Here is a 12,855-nt window from a genome sequence, read left to right as displayed (position 1 = left end):
GCCGGAAAAAAGGGCTCACCTCTATGGGACTGTCAGGTCTCCTCTGGGCTCACTGTGGCTGGATACCCTGATCTGGCATGCCTACACACGCCTGATCGAAGCTGTCTGCTGTCTATCCTGCCTGCTTTCCTGGGTTCCAAGTGATTCCTGTGGTTTACTGCTGACACGGAGGTTGCTCTGTCACAGTGCTTGGTCCCTGCCCAGCGGCTAACCGGCTAACTGCTGCATGTCCCGGCGGCGTATTTTGGTCTCCCCGCCCGGGTGTAGCCTGCAGCTCTGCGGTTCAGCTCTGTGTTGTCCCCCCTGCACAAAGCAGACACCTATGCGCCACTTGACTGTTTAAAACCGGCTCTTTATAACATCAGATCTCTCACTAGCAAGGGTTTGCTGGTTAATGAGTTTATTATGGACAACAAACTGGACCTTTTATGCCTCACTGAGACCTGGCAACAGTCAAACGACTTTTCCCAGCTTAATGAAGCTGTCCCACCTAGTTTTGCATATATTAGCAAACCCCGTGCATCCTGGAGGGGGGGGTGGTCTTGCTGTGCTCTATCGTGAGAGCATTAAAGTCAGTCCAGTCACCGACCCTCATCACTCCACTTTTGAGTGTTTAGCTGTAAAACTCACAGGCTCCAAGACCCATCATCATTATCACCATCTACAGACCACCAAAGCCCTCTGCCCTCTTTCTCACTGAACTTTCAGCATTATTAACATCTGTGTGTGCCATGTCCCCTACTGTCATCCTTTTGGGTGACTTCAAGATCCACATTGACAACTCTTCCATTGGTCTCACCAACGATTTCACCTCACTCCTTGAATGTCTCGACACTATATGTTCATTTCCCAACCCATAACATAGGTCACATACTTGATTTAATCTGCTGCACTGGTATCGCCCCTCATAACCTCACTGACCTTCCCATCTCTGACCACAAAGTCATCCTATTTGAGGTCTACGCCACCCTATCTAAAATAAAAGAGCAACGAACCATCTCCTTGAGAAACATCAAGCATATCACAGATCTCATCACCTTTATTAACTCCTCCCCTAGTCCTCCCCCATCCGCCTCCCCTGCTGAACTGGTGAGTCACTACAATAACTATCTCTCCTTTTCCCTGGATACCCTGGCCCCCCTGAAAACCTGCTCAGTCTCCCTCACCCACACCGCTCCCTGGTACACCGCTGACCTCCGCCATCTTAAAACCACCGGTCGTCGACTTGAGCAGTTATACAAAAAGACTGGACTTTCAGTGCACATCCAACTATACACAGAACACTTACACCTCTACAAGAACGCTGCCTCCCCGCCAAATCCTCCTACTACTCCAACCTCATTAGTACCAGTCAAGGCAACACCAGAACCCTCTTCTCAACAGTCAACCACCTTCTTCAGCCTCCAAGGACCCTCCCCCCAAATACCTCCACTGATCACTGCACTGCCTTTCTGCAATTCTTTGATAACTAAATCAACACCATCCAACATCATCCTGCACCTCCCCATGTGACCCACCCTGGATGGCAACCTCCTGCTAACCACTCATCAGCACCCTCTCTAACTTCACACCAACAACAGAATCTACCATCTCTGAGCTCATCCATAGCAACCACAGGTCAAGGTGTTCCACTGTTTCACGGGGTGTCCCCCAGGGGTCAGTTTTGGGTCCACTCCTATTCATCATTTATCTCCTTCCCCTTGGCACTATCCTCCGTCATCATGATGTCCACTTTCACTGCTATGCCGACGACACACAGCTCTAAATTTCAGCTAAACCCACCGCTGCCCTGCCACCCACCTCCCTCACCACCTGCCTACAAGACATCAGGAGTTGGATGAGCAGGAACTTTTTAAAACTCAATGGCAATAAAACAGAGGCCCTGCTCATCGGCTCCAAAAACAACCTCTCCAAAGCACAACACACCACTGCTCCAAACCTCATCATTGATGGCTTCTCCGTCCCATTCTCCACCAACGTCAAGAGCCTTGGGGTCACCCTAGAGAGCACCCTCTCCTTTGCACACCACATAAAAAACGTCACCCGGACTGCTTTCTTCCACCTACGTAATATCTCCAGACTCCACCCATCCCTGTCTCATTCCAGCACAGAAATCCTGGTCCACGCATTTGTTACATCCCGGATTGATTACTGCAACGCTGTCCTCTCTGGCCTTCCCACCAAACAGCTCAACAGACTTCAAATCATTCAGAACTCTGCCGTCCGGATCATCACCCGCACCAAATCCTCCGACCACCTCACCCCCATCCTCATCCAACTACACTGGCTCCATGTTCAATACTGGATTGACTTCAAAAACCTTCTGCTCACCTACAAAGCCCTCCACAACCTCGCCCCCACCTACCCCACTGACCTCCTTCAGGAGTATACCCCCTCCCGTTCCCTCCGCTCATCATAAGCTGGTCTTCTGACCACCCCCACCTCACGCCTCAGCACCATGGGAACTCCCTCCCTCCCTCCTCACATCCGGCAGTCTGACACTGTTACAACATTCAAATCCCACCTCAGAACTCACCTGTTCAAACTGGCCTACATGTGTTTGTCATGTCTGGCTGTTTTTATCTGTTTGAGTGTAATTTTATCTTTGTAAGGTGTCCTTGGGTATCTTGAAAGGCGCCACCAAATAAAATGTATTACTATTATTATTATTATTATTAATAACATGATTGACAACATGATGACAACAATGATCTTATGCAGATTCAAGTTTATTAGTGGCAGGATTCAATTCACTGGGATTGTGCCTTGTATTTGTTTGTTGTTTGTTTGTATCATATTGGTTTAACATCTTAAAATTAGCCTGGACCCCAAACCACACACATTTTGGTTAACCCCTGCAACATGTATACACTATAATAAGAAGGATTTACTGAGAACAAGACTCAAATAAAGATATGAAACAGTTATCTATAAACCGGGTGTTAAAGAGAGAAACCTGTGAATAACTTGTGGGAACCCCAGTGCGCTCTGATAATTATACCATCTCACAAATGTGGTAAAGTAAGGATGGTTTATTTCATTGGTGGAAGAAGTATTGAGATTTTTTAGTTAAGTAAAAGTAGCAATACCTCAGTATAAATATACTCCATTACAAGTAAGACCTGCATTTTGATATGTACTTGAGTAAAAGTTTATAAGTAATAGCATTAAAATGTACTGTAAAGTAAAAGTACTCATTACACAGAATTGCTCCATTCATTATTGGAATGTGATTACTGATGCATTATTGGGTGAGCAGCATTTTAATGTTGTCATGGTTGAGCTAAAATTAACTTCTTTATATACTAGGTACTATAATTAGGGTGCAGTTAATTAGTATAATGCAGTCCAATACAACTCTAACACTAATTATGACCTCAATAATCGACATAAATGAACACGTCAGAATATTCACAAAACAATTAGGCTTATAAAGGGCGGTGCCGGCGGTGGCGGGGGGGTCCAAATCTGAATTTGGCCTAGGGCACCAAAAGGCCTAGAGCCGGCCCTGCCTAGAAACAGTGAATGGCATTCCTTGCGCACTTTTTGATGGCATATTATACCTGCACTGTGCTATGCCTCTGCAAGGCTCTGCGCCCTACGTCACAGTGAGCAAAGGGCACATTTTTTATCATGTGAAGGCAGCTTGTGTTTTTCTCAAACGCGGAGTGATACTGAAAATGCAAAGGAGCTAGACGTCATAACAGTGGTATGTGGTTATTATACCACGGATATTAACCAATGCCATACCCATTTTATAAACAAAAAATAATCAGGACATTGTTTCTGGAAAGAAAGGTTGCATTTTCTGTATGTCATGTTCAGTGTTGTGTACACCATTCACCTCCGTTGTGTGTGGAGTGGCAGCCAGCTGATGTTTTATGGATACCTCAAAAGCTGGAAAACTAAAACTAAGCTATCTGCGTGGCTAGACACCGCTAGTTAGAAAAATGTTTGGGTGAATCAACCCTTCGACATACTAGGTCATATTATAGGCTGCCTGCTAACCTATATTACCTTAATTTTCCTTCCTGTGGTTACTCTGCTGATTAGTTTCAACTTGTGACTGCTGTTCCTCTACGGCAATGCAGCTTTGCATATTTTGATTTTCAAGATCTACATGAAATTGTCATGGCCCCGGCAGAGAAGCAAGTTCAGTCTTGTTTCTATTTTCCTTTAATCCTCATCAAATGACTGATGACACAGTGAGCAAACAGGATGTGAGTTTGTAAAGCTTTAGCAGAACAACAGACCACTGTAACAGTAGTTGGAAAAAAAGGCTCCTCTATTTTTCATAACAAAATCTCACATTCATAATTTTCTCATTCAATCATTGTGGCACTCACATCCTATTTGTGGTGGTCATCATTCTTGGAGGCTTGAGTTAACAATAGGCTTTTGGACCTTGAGCGAAAAGTCTACAACTGGACAGCCCTGTGTTATGCAGCCCAGAGAAATGATGTCCACATATGGGGAGAAATACATAGTTAAGTTCTCCTGAGTCACTCCTCCGCTGGCCTCGATCACAAGTGTTGGGAACGCCTCCTTCAGAGCACGAGCTGCAACATGGAGCTCCTGTGGTGAGAGACGGTGGAGGAGGGGTGTATTGTTTCATGTAGAGGTTAAAGAGTGGGCAGGTTGGAGCAAATATGATGAAAAAAAAGTTATTTTTATACAATGTTCACTGTATCCTGACAGTAGTGCATGAGACAGATAATCTGAAAAAAATGTGCCTCTGTGTCCTGTGGTGCTCCTAATGGTACCTGCAAGATTTCACAGACCGGAGGAAAACAACCAATCAGAGCCGAGCTGGAGCTTTGCCGTCTCTGAGCAGCTGTCAATCACTCACAACCTCTGATCAGACGATCAAACTAGGCAGCGCTGATCAAATATGAATCAATATTCTGTTACTGTAATGTCTATTTCTCTCCTCAGATGTTCTCAGAATCATCTTGTAGTGTACTGTTTAGCCGTAAAATTTGAAAATTTGTGACCCGGCAGTCATGTTGAGATCAGTTGAGGAAATACCAAGCACCGCCCACCAGCTGGAGCAGACTTTCTCATTTTATAGCTAAACAGTACACTACAAGATGATTCTGACAACATCTGAGGAGAGAAATAGGCATTACAGTGACAGAATATTGATTCACATTTGATCAGCGCTGCCTGGTTTGACCATTTAATCTGAGTTGGTGAGTGATTGACAGCTGCCTCTGTTGAATGAACAGCCAATAGGAATGCTCTCTCTCTCTCTCTGAAATGACCTGTGATTGGTCAAAGTCTCCCGTCACAGGCTAGATGTTCTAAAGCCTGAAATCAGAGCCATGAGGAGGAGCAGAGGTCTAGTTTTCTCTCAGAGCACTTGCATTACAATATGCTGAAAGGTTATTATGGAATTTTTGCCAAAAATGATGCCAACAATATTCTGCCTTCTGACACTTTAATTGGCAGAGTGAGTGGAAACATGGCAATGAAAATGAGAAGTGACTGGGGCTTGTGTTATTTTAATATCCTTTACCTGAGGTTGAAAGTTGTCCAGCATAACGATATCTGCTCCAGCACATGCCGCCTCTCTGCCCTCCTCTGCAGAGCGGCACTCCACCTCAATCTTACTGCTGAAGCCACACACTGACCGGGCAGCTTTCACAGCCTAGACAACAAACAGGGTTGGGCTTTTTAGTTGCATGTGTTGTGACCACACCTGAACTTAGGACAGATAGCAGTCTCTGTCAGACATTTGCAACATTTACAAAAACCAAACTTCCTAAAAAACTAGATTGCAACACACAACTCACATGACCATAGGCTCCATAAATACACGTAAAGAGGAAGACTGTGTGTATCTTTTTGACTTGTGTTATTTTGAAGTGAAAGGTTTTCATTTAAAGTTGAATGCTCAACTCAGACAGTATTTATTATTTCGATAGAATAGTTTGATCAAAATAATATTCTATCAAAATAATAAATACTGGATGCAGCCATATTAATGGTTTCGCTGTTTGACTCTAGTTACTTAATGCTTGTAAAACTGATGCTTGAGCAACTTGAAAATAGCTTTTATATTGAATAGTGAATACAATCCAAATTTCTGAACCTTAAAATTGCACAGCTTTTAGAAAGGAGGTGATTTGAAATGGCATACATTCAGATAGAAGGTCTTCAAATTAAAATATTTTAAAGCTATAAATTTAGTGGTATTTACACTTGAAAATCTATGGAAGTAAAGAAAGGTTATAATTTTATGAGCAACTGAAAATCTTATTGTGGAAATGTAACCTCTTCTGAATACAATTTTTAGATTTCAGATCCAAATTTTACCACAGAATATGAGCAACTTGAATGTACTAGGGCTGTCAAAGTGAACGCATTATTATCACGTTAGCGCAAATTCGTTTTAGCGCCACTAATTTCTTTAACGCATTAACGCAACTTTAGGTTGTAGTGGGCTCAGTTTTAAAGCTAGATTGAAGATACTGGCATCTTATGAAACTAGAAAACCTAAAGTATCCATCGGTACCAACCATGTCATACTAGCTTGTCGAGAAAGAGGGTAATTTACGCTAAATTTTGGCGAGGAAAAAATGGCATGGTCATTCCCAAAGGGGTCCCTTGAACTCTGACCTCCAGATCAGTGAATGTAAATGGGTTCTATGGGTACCCACGAGTCTCCCCTTTACAGACATGCCCACTTTATGATAATCACATGCAGTTTGGGGCAAGTCATAGTCAAGTCAGCACACTGACACACTGACAGCTGTTGTTGCCTGTTGGGCTGCAGTTTGCCATGTTATGATTTGAGCATATTGTTTTATGCTAAATGCAGTACCTGTGAGGGTTTCTGGACAATATTTGTCATTGTTTTGTGTTGTTAATTGATTTACAATAATAAATATATACATTTGCATAAAGCAATAGTATTTGTCCACTTCCATGTTGATAAGAGAATTAAATACTTGACAAATCTCCCTTTAAGGTACATTTTGAAAAGATAAAACATGTGTGATTAATTTGCGATCAATCGCAATTAACTATGGACAATCACTGTCATTTAGGTACCATTTCATGGTCCCCAGAGGATGAAATCTACTGACTTTGGTGATCCCCTGACTTTTCCTCTAGCTGCAGCATTAGGTCAAAATTTCAGTTTGTCCAATATTTGGTTTACGACCAAATAGGCCTGCCTGCAAAACTAATGACATCCACATCAGCCTCAGCCGCACTATGTGTGTAGTGCTAATTAGCAAATTTTAGCATGCTAACATGTGTATCTGCTAAACATCAGCATGTTAGCAATGTGATTGTTAGCACGTTGACATTAGCATTCAGCTCAAAGCACCACTATTCTTAAGTCCAGCCTCAGATGCCAGCTCGTCTGTAGACTCTTTTGTCTGTTGTACAATTTTCTGTCTGGATTTGTGAACCCTAAAAAAACACTGCTGAACCAAGTTTTTGAAATCGCACCTAAAAAGTGGGTAAATGAACCCACATTAATTAAAATAGATCATTTTAAAAGTAAAATGTTTAAATGCTATGAACAGAGTGGTATTTATATTTCAGCATAACGTTCTCAGTAAATTTTGCAATTATGTATTTTGTTGCTTTTTAAATTCAAATTAAAAATGATTATGGCTTTTTTTGCTTTCTTATTTTTCTCTTTAATAGAGTGCTCCAGGGATGATGTATTTTTGTAGGCCAACCAGGAAGTTAGCATCGCCCTGGATTCCCTCGACAAAAAGCCAACGGGATTGTTCCATTGGGTTTTGGATTATTGTTTAAAATAGGCTCTGTAGCAAACACACATTTTGTTCAGCAAGATAATCTCCACAAATAAACACCACTTTTATGATTTTTGAAGCGTGAACGCTATAAACAAACTACACCACGGTTGCATGAGCATGAGTATAAACAACGAGGCTGTAAAGGAGGACGAGTCAGCGTGATGACGTTTTGTAGTCTCATTTAGCCACTTGTTAGCAACCGCCTTTTTTAGGACACATAAAGGCTACAAAATTCACAAGTGGGATATTTATTGATGTATTTTATATCGTAGAACAAAGTGTTAAACTCTCTTCAGCTTGTGTTAACCACAGACCTTTTTTCAGGCATCTAACTAAAAACCCATTGACTTCCAGATGAGGGAACCGGAAGTGCTAAAATGCTAAGTATTTCCAGGTTTTAGGACTCATTCCTGTAGCACTCTATACTGCTTAACTTGCTTAACTTGAAGAGGTTTTTGGTGCCGCCCACCTGTGTGATACTCTCTGATGCCCAGACGTGGTTGTCCTTCAGCATCACCATTCCACTCAGGTCCTGTCTGTGCATAGACACATTGCCAACCAGCATGGCGTACTTTTCCACCAGACGGAAGCCCGGGGTGGTCTTGCGTGTGCCAGCCACTTCTCCATGCCAGCCTCCCACTCTTGCCATTGCCTGGAGCTGAGAACAGCGTGTGGCGATCCCCGAGGCCCGGGCCAGGCAGTTAAGAGCCGGCCTTTCCCCGAGGAGGAGGCACCTTGCTGGGCCTCTCACCACAGCATGCGTGATTGCATCTGGACCTGTGGAGGTGAAATAAAGACATTGGAGGATTCATGCAGCAGAGCTATCCTGACTTAGTCAAAACACTGAGTGAATTCCCATAATGCATCTCGGTAGCATCTTTTGTAACACTCTCTGTGCCTGGTAAATGTCCACAACTTTTAAACCCCAGCCCCAAGTTCTTATCAAGTTTCCAAGCCCTATTTGAGGTAAACCTGATGCCATCAACAGGGTTATTTTCTCAGTCTTTAAAACGCTCAGACGGCCTTCTGTGGTGTCTTGTCATATTTGCTTGTTTTCTGATATATTGGTCGTACTTTTTAAACTGTCTTTTTTTTCAAGATGCATTGGCTGCTTTATTGGTCTCATTTTCAGGAGCAAAGGCCTAATGTCCTCTTGGAAAATGTGTTAGTTTGTGATTTATTGTTAGTATTGTAGTTGGGCTGTGTATTGGCAAGAATCTGGCGATACGATATGTATCACAGGGTCTACGATTCAATATATTGTAATATATTGTGATACTGTAAGCAAGGTGATATATTGCAATTTTTCAAATCTAATTTTAGGAAAACTGTCATAGCATAAAAAACACACCACTATGCATAAAATCTGAGTATAAAAAGTTTACTTGTTTCATGCAATCAGAACAGTGGGATCTGCATTTACATTTGTCAGAGTCCTTGTAACATCCAACAACATAGCTCTACTTTGAGAAGGCACATACACTGAGAGGGAACATACACTGAGAGGGAGCATACACTGAGAGGGCGCATACACTGAGAGGGAACATACACTGAGAGGGAACATACACTGAGAGGGCGCATACACTGAGAGGGAACATACACTGAGAGGGAACATACACTGAGAGGGCGCATACACTGAGAGGGAACATACACTGAGAGGGAACATACACTGAGAGGGCACATACACTGAGAGGGAACATACACTTTGCATATAAACTATTATACAAAATCAATACAATGTTGTTGAGAATCAATACAGTATCACAAAACACAATATCGCGATGCTCTATATTTTCGATATATTCTTACAAACCCCTGTACTGCGGCAGTATGTCTTTCTGTGTGGTCTATTGTGAGCTATCTGACTAGTTAATCTTTTGTTATTTGTTGTTTGCGACCAAACTAGTTTCCCCTCTAGGGATTTATAAACTTATCTAAACTTATATCTTGGTGCTTTGGAAGACAGTATGTAATGCCTACCAGAATCGGCTCCCTCCTCATACATCCAGTCCACGGTGCAGCCGAGCTCTGTGAACACTGCTGTGAAGAAGGGGCTCCCTGCCAGGATGCTGTGTGGTGTTTTACACAGCAACCTCGCTTCGACCTCCTGTGACCCCACACACACTCCCGCCGGGTCAAAGTTTGGTGTGTCCTCTGCCAGCCACTCTCGTGCCAGCCGGGTCAGAGTGTGAGGTGGGATGGAGTGTGCTGCATTGGGTGCGGGCGGAGACATTCTGAAACATGTGGGAATGGAGGAAACTTGTAACTTGTTCCACTTGACATGAAAGTGGGAACTGAAATCAGATAATGAAGTGAAATAAGGTGCATTCTTGTCTCACAATGACTGTGTGAAGATCCTGGGCTATGTACTGTAGATGACAGTTTGAAAATGGGATGATAGATTTGCATTGTTCCTCTCACTCTGTTTCCAGAGGAGAATGGCAGTGGAGGAGTTTTAGCAAAGCAACAACTGCATGATCACCAAAGCAGATATTATACTCTGTGTTATTTGGTGACATCACCATGTTACGGAAGAAAAGGTGGGACTTCAAGTGAGGCGTTTCAGGCAGTTCAGGAGCAGTGTTTCTGTGGGGGAGGGTAACTCCCTTTGGCCTGGACTTTGGGCTTTGTAACTTTGCAGACCTTTTACATATACAAAACTCTATATAGTAAACTAAAGAAAAAGGCAAATAGGACAAAACCATAATAGGTCCTCTTTAAAGAAATAGGCCTATCTATATATTGAGACTACATTCAACAGATCAGTTTCTCACCACCCCACCCACCAGATTCCTCTTTTATGTCAAACTACACAAGAGTGGAGTGGAGAAACATAATGAAGGCAGATTCCATACAGGGTATGAGTGCTCGCTGACTGGTGAAACATATGCTATGGCCTTCACAGACACCAGTCAACCCAACTGAACACAGACAGCGCTATCCACCACCATCATCAAAACACCAAATGAGCAGAAATCTTTAGGAAAAATGCTGTTCATCCCTCCAGTAGAGTTTCAGAGACTTGGAGAATCTATAAGGAGCATTGGAGATGTTGTAGAGGCTTGTAGTGGTCCAACACATCACTACAACACTTTATGTTGGGTTTTCCTTTTTAAAAGGGTTCACATGTCTGTTTCCACTGAAGAAGTCAGTGCTGTATCATAAACTACAACTAGGTTGATTAATACAAGGAATTATTACAACCACAGCATATTCTGTCACACATGGACAAGTTCATAGTTGTCTAGTCCAAGATTGGAAGAGCACAAATAAATGCAAATGAGTTATTTACTTACTTCCATCAATGGCTCTCCTTTCTTCTGTTGGTCACAGACTGTAGGGTTGTAGTTCTGTGCACACAGTGCCACAGGGAAAATGTGACGTGGAATTTGACCCTGCGTCCATGTTGAAATGTTTACAAGCTATCTAAGAGTTAGCACTCTGGGCTTAACATTGATTGTTTTAACCAACCAGCCAGGCCAGAATACATATTTGGAAAATGAGGTAAAGTCAAGGTTTTAAGTCAATGCAACTGAGCAACATACAGACGTAGGCACAATTGTTGGTACCCTTCCGTTAAAGAAAGAAAAACCCACAATAGTCACTGAAATAACTTGAAACTGACAAAAGTAATAATAAATAAAAATTCACTGAAAATGAACTAATGAAAATCAGATATTGTTTTTGAATTATGGTTCAGCAGAATCATTTAAAAAAACAAACTAATGAAACTGGCCTAGACAAAAATGATGGTACCCTTAACTTAATATTTTGTTGCACAACTTTTTGAGGCAATCACTGCAATCAAGTGATTTCTGTAACTCTCAATGAGACTTCTGCACCTGTCGACAGGTATGTTGGCCCACTCCTCGTGAGCAAACTGCTCCAGCTGTCTCAGGTTTGAAGGGTGCCTTCTCCAGACTGCATGTTTCAGCTCCTTCCACAGATGTTCAATAGGATTTAGATCAGGGCTCATAGAAGGCCACTTCAGAATAGTCCAATGTTTTGTTCTTAGCCATTCTTGGGTGTTTTTAGATGTGTTTTGGGTCATTATCCTGTTTGAGGACCCATGACCTGCGACTGAGACCAAGCTTTCTGACACTGGGCAGCACATTTCGCTCCAGAATGCCTTGATAGTCTTGAGATTTCATTGCACCCTGCACAGATTCAAGACACCCTGTGCCAGATGCAACAAAGCAGCCCCATAACATAACCGAGCCTCCTCCATGTTTCACATTAGGTACAGTGTTCTTTTCTTTGGATGCTTCATTTTTGCGTCTGTGAACATAGAGCTGATGTGACTTGCCAAAAAGCTCCAGTTTTGTCTCATCTGTCCAAAGGACATTCTCCCAGAAGCTTTGTGGCTTGTCAATATGCATTTTGGAAAATTCCAGTCTCGCTTTTTTATGATTTGGTGTCATCCTCGGTTGTCTTCCATTAAGTCCACTTTGGCTCAAACAGTGACGGATGGTGCGATCTGACACTGATGTACCTTGACCTTGGAGTTCACCTCTAATCTCTTTGGAAATTGTTCTGGGCTCTTTGGTTACCATTCGTGTTATCCGTCTCTTCAATATGTCATCAATTTTCCTCTTGCGGCCACGTCCAGGGAGGTTGGCTACAGTCCCATGGACCTTAAACTTCTGAATAATATGTGCAGCTGTAGTCACAGGAACATCAGGCTGCTTGGAGATGGTCTTATAGCCTTTACCTTTAACATGAAGGTCTATAATGTTCTTTCTGATCTCCTGAGACAACTCTCTCCCCTTTCTGTGGTCCATGTTCAGTGTGGTACACACCATGATACCAAACAGCACAGTGACTACTTTTCACCCTTTAAATAGGCAGACTGACTGATTACAAGTTTGAAGACACCTGTGATGCTATTTACAGGACACACCTTAGTTTAACATGTCCCTATGGTCACATTATTTTACATCTTTTCTAGGGGTACCATCATTTTTGTCCAGGCCAGTTTCATTAGTTTGTTTTTTAAAATGATTCTGCTGAACCACAATTCAAAAACAATATCTGATTTTCATTAGTTAATTTTCAGTAAATTTTTATTTATTATTAC

The 12,855-nt window shown here is 42.4% G+C and overlaps 1 protein-coding gene across 1 annotated transcript; it reads right to left on the bottom strand.

Annotated features, from left to right (window-relative positions):
* Positions 1 to 2,708: 2,708 nt before the first annotated feature.
* LOC119483436 (nicotinate-nucleotide pyrophosphorylase [carboxylating]-like) lies at positions 2,709 to 11,194 on the bottom strand. Its single transcript, XM_037761528.1, has 5 exons — positions 11,075 to 11,194; positions 9,759 to 10,012; positions 8,248 to 8,555; positions 5,519 to 5,650; positions 2,709 to 4,575 (listed from the first exon to the last, which is right to left on the bottom strand). The coding sequence occupies exons 2-5, from the start codon at positions 10,009 to 10,011 to the stop codon at positions 4,366 to 4,368; spliced, it is 903 nt and encodes a 300-aa protein (XP_037617456.1). The 5' UTR covers position 10,012; positions 11,075 to 11,194; the 3' UTR covers positions 2,709 to 4,365.
* Between the last annotated feature and the right edge of the window lie 1,661 nt (positions 11,195 to 12,855).

This window comes from Sebastes umbrosus, chromosome 3 (assembly GCF_015220745.1).
Source record: "Sebastes umbrosus isolate fSebUmb1 chromosome 3, fSebUmb1.pri, whole genome shotgun sequence".
Lineage (NCBI taxonomy): Eukaryota > Metazoa > Chordata > Actinopteri > Perciformes > Sebastidae > Sebastes > Sebastes umbrosus.
Note: the sequence above shows the minus strand (reverse complement) of the source record. Positions and strands in the feature narration are given on the sequence as shown.

What these genes read in the sequence shown, in the direction of transcription:
- LOC119483436 (XM_037761528.1), bottom strand. Translation starts at nt 10,011, where the DNA reads ATGTCTCCGCCCGCACCCAATGCAGCACACTCCATCCCACCTCACACT. An exon ending in TGAGGAGGGAGCCGATTCTG is followed by an intron (nt 8,556 to 9,758) that starts GTAGGCATTACA and finishes TCACCTCCACAG; the next exon opens with GTCCAGATGCAATCACGCAT. An exon ending in CATCAGAGAGTATCACACAG is followed by an intron (nt 5,651 to 8,247) that starts GTGGGCGGCACC and finishes TTTGTTGTCTAG; the next exon opens with GCTGTGAAAGCTGCCCGGTC.